The sequence below is a fragment of the Vulpes lagopus genome, chromosome 4 (genome assembly GCF_018345385.1).
Source record: "Vulpes lagopus strain Blue_001 chromosome 4, ASM1834538v1, whole genome shotgun sequence".
Lineage (NCBI taxonomy): Eukaryota > Metazoa > Chordata > Mammalia > Carnivora > Canidae > Vulpes > Vulpes lagopus.
Window position 1 is genome coordinate 78,158,148 of NC_054827.1, and position 16,987 is coordinate 78,175,134.

The window sequence follows — 16,987 nt, forward strand, 5'->3', positions numbered from 1 at the left end:
TCACTGTAAAATGCAGAGTGAATGGGGGGTGAACGGCTCAGTCACTGAAGTGTCTGACTCTTCATTTCAGCTCAGCTCATGATCTGAAGGTTGAGAGATCAAGCCCCACATTGGGCTCCGTGCTTGGTGCGGAGTCTTCTTGAGATTCCCTCTCTTAATCCCTCTCTCTTTGCTCTTTCCCCACTCTCATGCTCTCCCTCTAAATAAATAAATAAATAAACAAATAAATAAATATAATAAATCATTTTGATTTCTAAGTGTGGGATCTTTACCTGAGCAAATCCAACGATTCCATAGGCATCATCATTAGACAAAATAGTTATTTTTACATAACCATTAATACCAATCTCTGCTCCTCCTTTGGGATTTTTAAGCTGAACTCTAAAGGATTCTTCTTCTTCTGGAACTGTATCATCAAGGATGTTTACTGCTATTATAGCTTCTCTGTTACCAGGTTCAAATATCAGTTCACCTGAACTAGCATAAGAAGTATATCAAATAAGTCGGCTGCAACAAATCTCAGGCATATACATACACATACCCATAAAACTCTCAGAACACTGATATTACATATTTGGAAAAATCATATTTCATAAATAAACTTATAATACAAACGTTCATAATACTGATTAACTTGATAAAATAGATATAAGAAATACGGTATATAACCAAATTTCTAGATTATAAATTACTCTTATATTTTGTATATTTCCAGTCATTAAATAAACACTCAGAAATTAAGTGTCATATAAAACTATGGTGAGCATAAAGAGATTCTATATAAAATGTTGAACCTACCCTGGAATAAAGTCAGACTGGCTCGAGATGTAGGCCAGCTCATATATGTATGAGTGGATGGCTCCCACTAGAGCAATTAAATTCTTGCTTGAATTAAGGGACTTTACTGTAACAGAAGTTGCATCACGAGCAGAAGGGGCTTCCAGAATGAAAGAGAATCGATTCAGCTCTGAATTCCAGCAGTAAAGAGCAGACATAGCTTGGCCAATAAGAAGGATATGGACTGTGGGAAGGACAGAAAAGACAATTACAGTAAAACATGTATGTCACTGTGCACACTTCCCATCGCAGTACCAAAACAGAATTTTTCTATACTCAAAGTTCCATTTTGATTTTTTATTTCACTGATATGACCTGATTTCTGAAAATCAAAATATTACTTGAAATAACTGAATGTGTAAATAGTAATTTTTATAATGCTATGGAGTGACTAAACCAGCCTAACAGTAAACCCATAATTCACTTACTAAATAAGAAACCACTGGATAGTCAAGCCCAAGTGGATTGTGGACTCTTTGTATTCATCTCAGTACTTATTTGTTGGATAGCATAGTAGGATATTTTTAAAAGTGAAAGACAGGCATAATTCCATAACTAAATATTTCATTTTTATATTTTCCTTTCCAGCCACCATCCATATGAATTCATGATGAACATAATTATAAACAGACTACAAAAATTCTTAATTAAAAAGCTTAATCCTACATTTATATGGCATTTCTTTTTTATTTTTTTAAAAGATTTTATTTATTCATGAGAGACGCACAGAGAGAGGCAGGCTCCCTCTCTGTGGGGAGCCTGAGGCAGGACTCGATCCCTGGGACCATAACCTGAGCCACCTAGGTGCCCTATATGGCATTTCTTAAGTGTTGCTACAAAGCATTCAAACTTATGATTTTAATGCATAATCTATAGAGTTTATCTTTAAAATATACTTAATTTCTCTACATTATTATTTTTTATTTTCCAATATTAATTAGAGACAGTTATTAATTCTTTTCACTTGACAAATTTTTTTAAGTAGGCTCCACATCCAGCATGAAGTCCAATGCAGGGCTTGAACTCACAACCCTAAGAAATCAAGACCTCAGCTGAGGGCAAGAATTGAATGCTTAACCAACTGAGCCACACAGGTGCCCCTTCACCTTATAAATTCTTAAAGGTGATAATTAGGCCAAAGGATATGAACAGATTTATGATCTCGGAGTACATACTATCAATGCTTTTTGAAATGTTACTTCTTTTGAAATGAAAAAAAGAGCTATTAATGATTCAATCCAATGGAAAATATTAGCAAATATGGAGGGGAAAGGGGCTTAGTACATTGTATAGGAGGGGAAATTCAGAGTCAGGGAGCTTACTACATTGTATACGCCACTAAGCAATCTTCAGACTTAAAACTAGGGAAAATGGGAAGAAACCATCTAGAAACATGCACAAATTCCAGAACCTGAAGAAACACATCAGAACATAAAAGATACCAACTAAGATGGGTTTGGTTATTAAAACAGCACACAGAACTAGAAGCCACAAACATTTTAGTGTGTAAGATTACAATGGAAGATCCATATCCCTACTCTCAAATATCAAGGATTACTCATTATGTTTATTTATGGTAATTATTTAAGTACTATTGCAGGTTAGTAAATGTTACATAAAAGGTAAAAAACAAGAAAAATGTTATTAATAAACATGCTTTTTAAAAATGACCATATATGTTTCATAAAGCTCTATAAACTAGAGATATTCAGTAAAGAGCAAATTCCTCAGCTGGATCTCAACATCTTCCAAGTTTAAATGATTCTATAGTTTCAATAAATAATCAATTAATCAATCTATAGGCTCAACTAAAATCACAAAGTGTTCTGAGCATTACTGATTATGTATCCTTATCCTTGGAGATATAACTTATTCACTTCCTCCCAATCTGATAAGTATGGGAAGGTCCCAAATAGATAAGTAGACATTCAGAGTAGGAAATGTAGGGGGCTCAAATCTGCATTTTCATATGCAGAGAGTGTTTTCTCAGAAAATAGCCTTTTGTACTGCTCCAGATCATAGAACTGGGCCAAAAGTTTATAAGGATAAAAACCTCAAGTCTCTACCCTGGGGAGCAGAATTTTAACTGGTATTAATTATAGAATTCCCTTCCAGTTAGCAAAACTATACACAAACAAAAGTATCCCAAAGGAAGGCAAATGGCTGAGATAACTTACGGAGTCAATGTACAGAGAGAGCCCAGGACCAAGGGCTAGAGTGAGCATTCCTACCACTTAGAGATCTGGGAAAAGAAGAAACCAGTAACACATAGAACAGTCAGAGAGTGCACATAGAGAGTCCATGGGAAGCAGTGTCCTCAGGAGAGTGGGACTCCAGTGCAAAGAGATGAGGGACATTTTGAGAGAAGTTTAAGAGTGTATCTGTTCTGGGGGATGCTGTGGAAGAGTTTGGGGAGTTGGAGGAGTGGACGGTTGGGCCTCTAGTCTATAAATTAGGGCTCATGTGGTCCAGAGCACACCCAGACCATATGGGATGAGGTGCTTTCTCCCGAGGGAACCTGGGCTTCTTATGATGACTACACAGGGATGAAGAAAGTAATGAATTCATCCAAGGATTTCCACAGATGATGATTTTCAAAGGTAATAGTTTTGGTGAAGTGGACAGTGCTGGGAAATGAAGGAGAGGGGCTGGGGTCAGTGTCTTTCCAGCAGTGTTAATTACATCTCTCTTCCTTACAGAAACTTTCTGGACATCCCTTAGACCTGGTCAAATTTTCTCCATTTTCTGGGACAAGAGCACTTTAGCCTCTCAGAGCAGTTATCTGTTTGTAGCTAGTAACTTATTTGTGTAATTACATATCATGTCTCCCTTCCCTACTGCATGTTAAAACTTCTTCAGAGAAGAGGCTATAAAAGATTTTGTTTACCCTTGCTTCTTCAGGGCCCACCAATATGCCTGGTACATAAATGGCATCTTAAAAAATCTATTAAATAATGAAGGAGGGAAGGAAGAAGGGAAAGAGAAGTTTATATGTCCTTGCAGCCTTTGTCATATTCATTTTTCCTCTTCTCTTTAAAGAATTCAGTTACCACCCAATAATCTCTGTCAAGTCATTAAGCAGAATAAATATGTAATCCTCACAGTCATGGCTCCAATCTAATATTTGACATATTCAAAATAAGAAAGTCCTTGAATATTATTTAATGCATAATTTCAGCTTTCAGGGGATCTATAATAAGCCATTCTAAATAATTACTTATAATCTTTTCATACTTCTACAACCTCAAGTCACAGAAACAAAAGGAATAAAAAGACCTTACAATGGGTCCCTTAACAAGCCTCTGGCAGAATTTTTCAAAAATTCTTTTAGAAAGTGTGCCTATTCTATTTCTTTAAAAATCTTTAAAGGGAATTCTATAACTTCAATTAGCAGCCCATTCAGGCAGCACTTGTCATCCTTAAAAACATTCATTAGGAAACTATTTTGAATTATAATAAGTGACTCAAGTAGATACAGTTAGACCACTTGAAAACTTGATGTACAAGAAAAGCAAAAATAATAAAGCCACAAAATTAAAAGACAAGTAGACACAAACTAAACAAATACATGATGAAAGATACATCATTTATTTAGTAAATCAACTGCTGAGTGAATGATAAGAAAGTCACAGAGCTATATTTCACAGGATAGCATCACAGCTTTAAGGCCTGTCAATTAAAGAGGCTGACAATTAAAGAGAAGTTATTTTCGGACAGGATGCTCAGAACAGAGACAGATACAGGACTCTGACAACGGAGTGAACCTGGAGTGGAGGCCAGATAATGTAACAGACCAGATACGAGGTGGCCAGGGTCTGGGATACCAGGCCATATGGGGTAGGGCACATGGAAATAAAGTACAATGAAACAGATAATCCATAAAAAATGAGAGATAAATAAGATATAATTCCTGGTCAGTAACTGAGGTGATTGAAGGAGACAGTGTCTAATGATTATCCTGCCTGATGCAGAAAATTGCAGCCAGGCACCTAGGAGAAAAAGGACAAGAATAGACTCCTATATTTGCACTAAATCCTCTTCTCTTCTCAATATCATTTACTTTGTAGATTTTAGCTTTTATGAGTTCAACTACCTGAATGCATCGATGTCTCCAAAATCTAAACCTCTAACTGATTTCTTCAGTGCCACGTCTCTAACCACCTGCAGAGGCTTCTATATTGACTCTTGCAGTTGCAAACTATTGCATCCAGCATGTTCTATACACCAAAGTTAGATGGAGTTATAAAACATCCCTTTGATCATTCCTTGCCTTTGAAATGCCTTCAAGGATTTCTCTACCCCAATAATGCTCAGAGTGTAGTCCCCAGACCCCTAGCGGTCATTGAGACACTTCAGGAGGGTCTGTGAAGTCAAAACTATTTTTGTAGTAATACTAAGATGTTACTTGTCTATATTATTCTCATTCTTCCAGAGTGTATGTGAGATTTTCTAGAGTCCATATGATCAATAATAATGAAGTAGAATACAGACACAGACATAAGAATCCAGATGTTGTCTATTAAGCTAGACAGTAAAGAAATTTGCAAAAACAAGAAAGTAATGCCACCCTTCTTACAAAAGTTTTGTCTTGGAAAATATGTTTTTTTAAATAAACATGGTACTTTTGTTCACATATAATGCGTTCATTGCTATTATTCCCAATTGAACTAATAAGTATCTTTAAAATTTCTCGTCTTCAATTTTGAATACAATAAATATCAGTAAATAAAATCCATATGAAATCCTTAAATTTTTAAGAGGATTTTTAATTCTTAAATTTCCTATGGCAAAAATACTTGGGAATCACTGAATTATCCAATACAGTTCAAATACTGAGCCTGACATTCCACACCTTCTTGTGTAGTTGCTAGTGTGTTTCCAACCTTATCACCACTACAACCTGAGTCAAATACTCTGTCTCCACCACTCTTGTCTGCTCGTTGTGCCTGCAACATCATATATACTTCTACCTTTCTCTTTTGCTCACACCTTTCCCTCTACCCACAACATTTCCAACCAGCCTACCCAGGCCTAGCTCAAATTCCCCTCGGAGACCTCGTAGCCACTTCAATTCTACCATTCATAGAGCAAATGGGACTGGTATTCTATCTTGAATTATCTTAATATTTTTTTTGCTTTTCTAACCAGACATTAAACCTTTGAAGGCAAAAATTCTTTATAACTTTAAACAATGACTTACATATAATGTCTAATCATAAACTGTGCTGTTTCATTCATACAAAATTGCTATATCTCAATTTAAAAGTGGGAGTTTGATTCATCCAGACTCACGGCTAAGTCACTTGGTTTGGCTGCCAAGTTCCTCTGGGCATCTCAACAGGAGACACGCTGACTCACTGAGCACGCCCCCTGCTCTGTTCACACCTGCTCTGGGAGGCAGTCCCACAAGCACACTGTGCCAACTGCTGCTGCCTTCTGAGCCTTATTACCATGGGCCCACCCAAGTGATTCTTCACCAACTCTGAAATAGTCCTACGGCCTCTGGACAACATTCACCCTTTGGTTTCTCACTAATAGACTTTGTTTTGGAAACCACTGTGAATAAAAATATTGATTATGTTTCTGATGTGTGGATGAAAGTACAGAAAACCAAGAAGGAATCAGACTGGAAGGATGAGAAAGTAAACACAGAGAGCAGAGTCCTTACAATCATTTTCTGACTTTTTAAAAATACTTCAATGCAGATACATGTTAACCTCTTATACATTTATATTTAAAACATATGTAATGTCACTCTTCATTTTTCTCTAGGTAAAAGAAATGTATTATCTTACTTTTATCCTTCACTAATATTTTCTGCCATATTTCCGTTATTCTAATTCTTCTCAAGCACAATGCCTATTTTAAAATTTTGAGCTTCTAGTATTTCCAGAAATACTCCTGTTAAGATCTTGATTTTACATTCTTATTAAAATACCCAGTGCCTGGCAATGTGATACTATCTCTAATTCAATATGATTAAAATTATTCTAGCTTTCTACAGTGCATTTCAGATTAGTTAGCAGTTTAACCACCCTTACCAATTCCTGAAGCTGGTGTGAAGGAGTAGATCCTATTAACAGCAGTAAAATCCAGGGACTGAAAATATCTGAAAGTTGACTGTCCTGTTTCCCAGACAAAAATATCAATAGAATTCTGATTTCCTATAATAATGGAATAAAAGTCAAATCTGAAGTCAAAAGTCATAGGGAAAAAATGACAAAATTACACAATAAAAATTATTAAAATATTAAATTTAATCTAAAAAACAAGTTTAGTAGGATATTCCTCCAAATTAATTTAGTTAAACAAAAATACAACCTAGTAGGAAAATACTTCAGAAGTCTTTTCACATTTACCAGATGAAGGATATACATGGCTGGCCACTGATTAATCATGATCTGATATTAAAGAAAAAACAGTGACATGCTGTTTTTTAGGAATGTTGAAATTTTACCTATGAAAGTTTCACTAGGCAGAAGAAAGAGAATATTTTCAAATAGTCTTATCAAAAGTTGAACACTAATTATTACTACTATAGATTACTCATGGGTCCCCAAGTATAGTCACATAAATTGTGACTATCAAATATTACGGTTGGCACTTTGGATATAAGATCTTCAGAGATCTTTTCAGAGATATTTCCACTTTACATACTCATCCCCAATCTTATTTTAATATAGCTTTAAGGCAGTTGTTCATAATCTAAAGATTATAGACATATCTCTTAAAATGTGGGGTTTTTTTTCCAAAATCCATTTGTAGCTGACAGTCAATACATTATCCATCAAGAAATGGATTAGCAAAAAATTATCCCAAGAGCTACATGTTTTCACATAGAACATATGACACAAATGCTAGATAATTTTGACAACTATGTATGCATTATCTCCTTACCTAGAAAGACAGTTTTGGCAAAAATCAAATAAATATCATCGCCTGAAGTCAAGGCCTCAACTTGTGTAGTCCCATTGATTGGCACTTCTTGAAAGTTAATAAACTCACTGCCAGACCATCTGAGTAAAAGGGAATTTGGACTGGCATTAATCTGGGAGATAGCTAAGAACACAGAGCCTCCTCTGGTGAATAAGGCTGTGCTCAGCACACCTCGGACAGGGAGTGTTTGATGTAACGTGAAGCTTTCTCCGCTCCATCTGAAGACCTGTGGGAAATGTTCAAATACAAAACCCTTTGTGATTAGGAATTTGGCACTTGTGTGAATTTATGCAAAAATCATATATTCACTCTTCCAGTCCCCTTTATTTAGTTAGAATACTTTCATAAATGAGAAAATATCAAAACTGATGCTCTCTCACTGTCTCTCCTTTTTTTATGTGGGGTGTATATGTGTGTGTGTGTGTGTGTGTGTGTAAGCACACAGAGAAATAAGTGAAAAAGAAGTTATTTGAAAATAAATCAATTTCAAATGTACATCTGGGTAGGGGTCAGTTGCAACAAGTCAAAGGGAAAGCCAAAAACAGGAGAGAAGTCACTTAAATATGAAAAATTCAGATTTGGATAAGAAACTTTCTGATGCTATAAAATCATTCCTTACCCGCTGTTTAAGCAATAGAATATAAAGAGAAATACTAAAACTCTTTAGTCCTGAAGGTGGCAATGTATACAAGGTTTTAAGGTGAATGTTCATACATCTAAAATTAAAAGAAAATCCTGAATCCACCTGGTTTCTTATACAATCTGGCCAATTGCACAAAAAATTTTCAACAATTGGGAACCTATGTGAGACTGGCAGTTAGGGACAGAGTGGCCTCTCTGCTTATGGATCTTATTAACTGATAGGGAAAGGCAAATGATAAACATATCAATAATTAAATAAATATACTATTACTCAATTGAAACAAATGCTGAAGGTAACAATTGGGATATGAGAGGTAACTGACGTTACTAGGGAAATAAAGTTACAAAGAATGACATGACAAAGTTTCTAAGGCAAAACATGTTTGTCATAAACTGAATGAAGATTGGTCCACCTAGAAGGCGGTTGATAGTGCTGAGGGAATGAAGACAGTAAGACTGGAGAGATAAAATCAGAAGGTATCTTTTATTAGACTGACCATATAATGTATCATGGGGATCATTACAGAGCAAAAGGGACAAAACTGACAATTATATCAGGACAACAGACATAATCCAGTCCTGTGCTGGGTAGATAAAGAACTAAAGTTATGCTACTTATAGTCTATGTTAAATAACTTAGAATTTATTCTATGTATAATTAGAAATCATTGAATAGTTTTAAAATGAGGCATAACATGAAATAATTAATATTTTTAAAAGACTACTCCAGCCACTTGATGGAGAATGGATGTGAGGAGTCAGGGATGAAGTTCAAAGACGAGCTAGGAGGCAACTCCAATAGTGTGGGAGAGAAATAAATGATGGGACCTGGGCTGGGGAGGGAGAAACAGAGATGGAAAGAAATATCTGTATTCAAAACATTACTGGGAGAGATAATTAAAAACTTTAATGAATTATATGTGAATGAATAAAAATGCATAATCAAGAAAGATGTGTGTGTCAGTATTTTGTCTTGAGCACCAGCATTTTTTAGGTTGCTATTTTTTGAGAGGAAAGCAAGCTTCGCAACAAGTTTCACAGAGAAAATAGAAGTTCAGTTCAGGATATGTTAAATTTTAGATACTTAAAATACATGTAATGTGGAGATGCCAATCAGAAGTTGGATATGTAAGTCTAGAAATTAAGAGAAAAGGCTACCAAGAAAAGTGGAAGACAGTCTATAGCTGACACCTAAAGACAGAGGATTGACAGAGCTATCTGGAGTGAGTGAAAAGAAATCTGAACTAAAACTAAACCTGGAAAACTCCAAGACATCTGAGTTCAGAAAAGGGAAGAGGAAGCAGCAGTAGAGACTGGCAGGGGTGGCACAGAGAGACAGGAGGAGAATCTGTGTGGTATCTTAGAAATGAGAAGAGGTGTTTGAATTTGAGGATGAGGTGGCTATTCCATGCTAACAGGAAGCAGCCTAAGACAACCACAGTAAAACATCCAGTGAATTTCCAACCCAGTTGTCACCAGTGACCATGAGGTAAGACAAAGCAGGTAGACAATTCCTTCAAGGTGTCTAACCACAGAGGGGAGAAAACGAAGGAAACAGAAAGTAGAAGGGGGTGAGATCAGGAGAGAAATTTCTTTTGAAGCTTGGAGATCCTGCCTTTATGCTGACTGCAATAATCTGACAGAGACACTAGTGATGCCAGGCACAGAGGGAGTAACTAAACCCTCTGATGGCCAGAGGAGCCTGGCTTTTATAGATGGAAAGCTTCCTCCATAACAGGACAGGGGAATAAGACTATGTTGCAAGAGAGTTTCTGAATTTGGTCTTCAAAGATGACTAAGGTCCTCTCTTGCAGTTTTCATTTCAACAGTCATTAGCTGAAAATGAGGAGATGAGAAGCAGGTATAGGAGTCTGAGGAGTGAGAAAATTATCAAATAGGCATTATTAGGATTAGGAAATGTAGTTCACTTGAAAAATGTGGAATTTCTCGGGTGATGGTAAGTGCCCATTTGGCAATGTTAATCATGAATTTTTAGTTATACCATCTGTCCAGTTATATGATTTTTCTCCATAATGTTTTCCAATGCCATTAAACTCAAATTAAATATTCATGCTTATTACTACACTTGCTCTGGCTCTTGATGACAATATTGAAAATTCTATTGTGTAATAATTAACTGTGACTAATATCTACATTCTACTTTATTACTTTACCACAGTCAAATTATGGGGGGGGGGAGCTTTATACTAAACCTACAGACTACATCTTTGATGAGTTTCAAATATACTATTTTTTAAAATTCACTTTAAAACAATCAAACCTGAGTTAATTCGGAATCATCTCTTTGACTTGCAACAATTAAATAATCTTGATTGTCTGAACTAAAATATTTTACTTGAGAACTTTCCGAAATAATGATTGTTTGTACCTGCAAGGAAGACAAAACCAAGGGAATAAATACTTAAGAAGAATTTTACTAGGAAAGGCTCTGAATACAGTACTAGTATGAGTCACTATTTGAAGTTTAAAACTTGAAAAATCATTCTGAGAACTAGGTATGAATACGTAGGTATCATTTCAAGACAAACAAAAATATTCTTGGACTAAGACACTCTGCTAAAATGTGTATCAACTTATAAAAATTTTTTTTCACATTAATATAAAATATATATTATCTTCCATTTAGATCAATCTTACAAATCTGATTTTTCCTTTAAATAAAGCAATCTAGGGATCCCTGGATGGCTCAGCGGTTTAGCGCCTGCCTTTGGCCAAGGGCGCGATCCTGCAGTCCCGGGATCGAGTCCCACGTCAGACTCCAGCATGGAGCCTGCTTCTCCCTCCTCCTGTGTCTCTGACTCTCTCTCTCTCTCTCTCTCTATATATATATATATATGTCTATCATAAATAAATAAATATTTTTAAAAATTTAAAAAAATAAAGCAATCTACAAAAAAATGAAAATATTTTTTACCAAGAATAATTTGAATCCAGGTGTGAACGTATACACACTGTGAACAGAAGGCTTTTCGTCACTTCTTTCTTCATGAGTAATCACAAAGAAAGGGGAAGGACCAATATTAAAGGCCTCACAAGTTTTAGGATTTTCTATATTTAAATCCTAGGAAATAAGAAATAGCAGTAATTCATGAGACATCCAAAATTTACATGTACATTTTATGTACTATAAAATGACTGGTGTTTACCTTAAGTGGAATAAAAATCCCTTGCCAACGATAAATAGTAGAAGACAATTTTCTTAACATTACACCATATATTGAATCTTCCAAAGTAAAGAAACACCAACCAGAAGCTGATGCATCCAAAAAACTCTGAACTATGGAAAACACAGCATCCATTCCCCCTGAAATACATAAATCATGATTTATTAATGTGTTATCCCTTCAAAACTTTATGTCATTTATTGTTTAAACAGTGAGACAAGTGAGTTTGTTACCAGAAACAAAGATCCTTCTATGATGTGTGTGTGTGTCAGAGAAATTATAAGCTAGAGAACTTAAAAATAACTAAAAATAACGATTTTCTTAAAAATTGTTAAAACCCTGCTCCAAATCCACATAGGCTTTTCCAAAGTATATTTAAAATACTAAATATATATTTTAAAGGGAAATATGCTCTACATGATTTTTATTAACTTTCATAAATATGATGAAAATATAATTGAGAAATGTTTACATAATATATAGTTTTATAGAAACATGCTAAATGTTGGGTTTTAAAAAGTTACACTATCAATTTGAAACTATGCCCATCCAATGATTTCTCAGATATCAAGGATTTCTTAAATATTTCTTATGTATATACACCAAAGCACACTCACCTACTTTAAATGGTTGTTAAGTTTTTAATCAACATGCTATCACAAGTATAGGTCCTAAAATTCTGTACCACATTTAAACAAAGAGAAAAACAAAAAATCCCTATCCCATAAAGAATAATTTTTAAAAAGCTTCATGTTTTATTACACCAGTTTCCTAAAGAAAGTTCTTTTAAATCTTTAGCTAATGGTGTGAACAGCAAGAACAAATGTCAAGGTTGAAATTTAGGCCCCTTATAAATCATTGATCATTTTCAGATTACCAGTTCAAGAAATCATGTAAATGCCTCATATGTACTATCCATTAGTGATTTCCTTTCCTAGAAAACCAGTATTTTCATTCCTATTTTGTCATCTTTTAAAGGTACACCACAGCTTTCGCACTGATTCTTAATGTTTTACATTCAAGTCCTGACCATCTGGCCCAATGCTTCCGTACCATAATTCAGAAAGATGGTGAATGAAAAACAAACAATGCTGACATTTAAGAATCTCCAACATGTACTCTCACAAGTACTTCTAAAAACATATGCAGATCCCAAACAATAATGAGATAACTATGAAGTAGAAATCATAGTCTTTCTTTTTTGGATCCTATCTCCTGTCTTTTAGACAATTATACCACTACTAATGATCTCTTTCTGTTCTAAATATTCGATCTCTCTCTACTTAATAGACCTTTTCCATCAGCATGTAAATATGCTCAGGTCTCTCCAAACTAAACAAATGAACAAACAAACTCCCTTGAATCCTATACCATACCACCTCCTTTGCTTGGTCCTACCTTCTCAGTCAAACCTCTTGAAATGTTTGCATACATTTGAAGATGCCATTCCTTTACCACCATTCAAAATGTTATTCAGTTCCTATCCCTCTACACAAATAGCTCTTGCTATTTTATTCCTTCTCTAACAATGGATATTTTTTTGGTTCTTATCTTACTGGGCTTCTACACCAGCAACTGACACAGCCACCATTCTTTCCTTTTTCAGATACTCTTCTGCTGCTATCTGCAATCCCACATTCCCTGGGTTTCTCACCAGGTCTTCTCCATATACTTTGCTATAGCTATATCCTCCTCTTCTCCTTGGTAACTCAATTTGAGCCTACTCAGCTCAATCTAGGTCCTCTTCCCTTCTCTACCTATATACCCTCTTCCCAGGTTTTCACACCAATTTCTGTAACTTTAAATACAGCATACATGCTAAAGATTTCCAAATTTATCTCTGTAACAGGGACTGGCCTTTGAGTCTGGAGAAACTTCTCAAAAGTAACTCAAATGCATAATATGCTAAATCACACATATTTTACTCCACCTCACCAAAATAATGCCTAGTTCCCATTCAGACTCCTCTTCTTACTAAAGATCATGACTCTCCCTCTAACCACAAAAGCCAGAAATCTAGGAATCATCTCTGGTATCTCCTTCATACCCAATCCATCACCTAAATGTAGCCAGCATATGGGCTGACCTTTTTATCTCCCTTCATCCACTCTTTCCTTCTGTGCCAAGTTTCTTTCAATGGTATCAAGAATGATATCTTTGAAATGCAAATATAATCATACCACCCCACAAATACACACAGCAACTCTCCTGACAGCCTAAACCACTCAGAGACTTTCAATTAACCCTACAATAAAGACTAACATATGTAACATATTCTTCAAGTTCTTGAACTATCAGGTCTTACCTAGCTCTCCAAACTCAACACTCCTCCTTATTTCTAACCCTAATGTTCACTCTACAGTCTTCACTAATACACTCTTGTGTGCCTCTAGACTTGTGTACCTAAATAGCTTCTCACTTTCTTTCCATGTCCCTCTCACTCAAGACTTTGCAGAATCAATCCCTAATCATCATTAGGTCCTAGTTCAAACACTGATACTCCTGAGAACCATTCGCTTATGTTTTCACAACACTGAGAATTACTCCTTTAAAACATTTATTATAATTTTAAACTACAAACTGGTTTTTACTTATTTGGTTTTTTTCTGTCTCCACCTATATTCTAAGCACCATGAGTTCAATATCGTGTCTGGCACATGATAGGCTCTCAATAAATATCTGTGGCTATGATAAAAGAATTAGATATCTGTTCTCCATTTTCAACAGATCCATAGGATACAATTCATGGGGGGAGAATGTGCATCTGATACATGCAATCTTTCTTGGTTATGGAATTTTGTTTTCACAAGAAATCAAACGTACTCATGCCAAAAGCTGTTTCAGATATTGTCTCCCATTCCACACTCACATCTAAATCGATGCCATTAGTGCGTGACACATTTAAATATACAGTCCTGTTGGCTTCTTCAATGTTTACAGAGGTGGCTCTAAAAAAATGGATTGCAGAAAGCAGAAAAAGAACATAATTTCTACATATTAAATACATACATCACACTGCTAGCATATATTTAATATACTTTTAAATTTACATAAGCCAAGGTGAGATTCATCCACAAATTTCACGTGGCAGGAAAATTAGACTCTACAGCTCAAAATATTCATTTATGAGGATTAAAAAAGCACTAGGATCTGATACTATGATCTTAAGAAAATACTCAGAGTCAGTAACTTCATACTGTATATTCTAAAAAAAATAAAGTTTTGCCATTACTAGTTTATTCTCATATAATCTAAAAACATCACAAAGAAAAAAATGAATCCAGAAATTCTTAGTTTATTACCAAAACTAGATCTACTGAAGTTTTTCTAGGAAATAAAAAACCAAATATGTGTCTGCTTCCAGAAGAATTTTCAAACTACAATCATATTAATATATGCTTGAAGATTCATTCATTTGGTTTGAGCAGCTAAATATTTTTATACTATTTCTTGCTTTTTACTATTATTGACAACACAAAACTGTGCAAGCCTTTACCTGAAAGTGTGAATTCTGAGGAAATTAGAATTCTAATAATACCATTATACAGGACATGATTAGGCTTTTGATGCTCCTTGTTACAAGAGGGCATAATGTTTCTCAGATCTATCTGCCAGAGCTTATTTTAAAAGTCCCCTTTGAAATAGTCAGAGATCAATTTCCCTCTCCACTTTCTTTATGTCAAAAGGTATTTCCTACCTAGCTTCAGAAGTGACAATTTCCTTATGAATAAACTGTACCTATTTGCAACTGCAGAGATACTGAATAACCCCAGAGGGGCCTGATTTTGCAAAACTGTTATCAGGGTTTGAACATGTGCCCCCAGCCTGGCACCTCCAGTTGGATTAAACAAGGTGCAAACAAAATGCTCGTCCATCTCTGGTTCAGTGTCCAATATGGCAGAAATGCGTAGGGCCTGAAAACAAAATCAAAAGATAAAGTTACTAGACTACAATATTTCTGCAACATAGATACAAGGAGATCTGCTAAACATTTTTGACAACAAAATAATGTTTTGGAAAACATGACTTCTTTTTTATTTTAATACTGATCCCTATAATATGTAATAGTTATTATGACTTTCAAGTTATCAGTTTCAAGATTTTCAACACTCTGATATATTGCACTGTCTAAAAATAAATCTCATGATTAAAAATAATATGAAGATTAAGAAAATAAATTTAGGTCTTGATTTTTGCTAATTCTTTATCTTGCCCTAGTTACATAATTGCATTAGTCTCGTTTTAGTGTAGGAGTCACTGAAAAAAAAACAGTTATAGCCATAGTAAGCACAAATTAGAAACAACTCACATGTTTATCAACAGAAAAATGGATAGACGAATAATGGTCTGTTCAATGCATTGCTACTCAGCAATAAAGAACCACCAACTACTGAGGCATGCAACCAAATAGATCAGAAAAATTATGTTGATCAAAAAAAGCCAGACACAAAAGAGTAAAAGCTATATGATTTTATTTATATGAAGCTCAAGAATCAGCAAAATTGAGTCTTCAGTGACAAAAATCAGAAAGTAGTCTCCTCTGGGGAGGGCAAGGACCAGAAGGAAACTTCCAGATGATGGTTATGCTCAATATTCTAATCTGAGTAGTGATCACATGGGTGTGTGTATATATATATATATTTTTTTTAAGTCGCTGACACATGCATTTGAGATTTTGGGACTTTAATATTTATATTTCAAAATAAAAACATGAGGAAATAAAGACCATTATGTGGGTGAAAGAAAAATCTGTTTAGTCCACTTTGCTCTAAATTTTAATTTCCTTAATGAACGGAAAGATCTTTAAACACATTGTGAAAAAAGTCTCTAAAGAAAAAAAATAATAAAAATATACAAAAAATTAAGTAAATAAAATTGTAAACATTTTTAAAAAGGAGAAAAAGCCTGAGAATGTAAAGCAGTGGAAAATTCATTAAACACCTTAAATTTGAATTCTTTTATATCTATATCACCATGTAGATATTTTTAAATCAAAGGTTCAAATTTCCAAGAACATGAAAAATTGGACATGCAAATAAATATGAATTCAAAAATATGCTGCAATGTACACAAACTGATCACACAGAAAGTTAATTACTGGGTAGACTCTTTTTAGATGAAATAGTTTTGTTGATTTTTTTAAAGATTTTATTTATTTATTCATGAGAGACACAAAGAGAGAGGCTGAGACATAGGCAGAGAGAGAATCAGACTCTTTGCAGGGAGTCCGATGTGGGACTCAATTCCAGAACCAAGATCACACCCTGAGCTGAAGGCAGATGCTCAACCGCTGAGCCACCACTTTATAATTATTATACTTAATATGTCGAGCTTAAAAATTATCTTAAGCTAATGCGATTAGCTACTTCAAACTTAAATTGTTTTAA

At 34.8% G+C, this 16,987-nt stretch overlaps 1 protein-coding gene across 4 annotated transcripts in view; it reads right to left on the reverse strand.

Annotated features, from left to right (window-relative positions):
* ADGRV1 (adhesion G protein-coupled receptor V1) overlaps positions 1-16,987 on the reverse strand; it is a 530,856-nt gene that overhangs the window by 371,728 nt on the left and 142,141 nt on the right. For all 4 annotated transcript variants that reach the window (XM_041752702.1, XM_041752703.1, XM_041752704.1 and 1 more), the window contains 9 exons: positions 15,339-15,514; positions 14,424-14,548; positions 11,583-11,740; positions 11,351-11,497; positions 10,697-10,804; positions 7,735-7,999; positions 6,879-7,001; positions 799-1,021; positions 273-477 (listed from right to left, as the gene is read on the reverse strand). In XM_041752702.1, the coding sequence (XP_041608636.1) occupies positions 273-477; positions 799-1,021; positions 6,879-7,001; positions 7,735-7,999; positions 10,697-10,804; positions 11,351-11,497; positions 11,583-11,740; positions 14,424-14,548; positions 15,339-15,514 (1,530 nt within the window). The remainder of the gene's footprint in view (positions 1-272; positions 478-798; positions 1,022-6,878; positions 7,002-7,734; positions 8,000-10,696; positions 10,805-11,350; positions 11,498-11,582; positions 11,741-14,423; positions 14,549-15,338; positions 15,515-16,987) is intronic.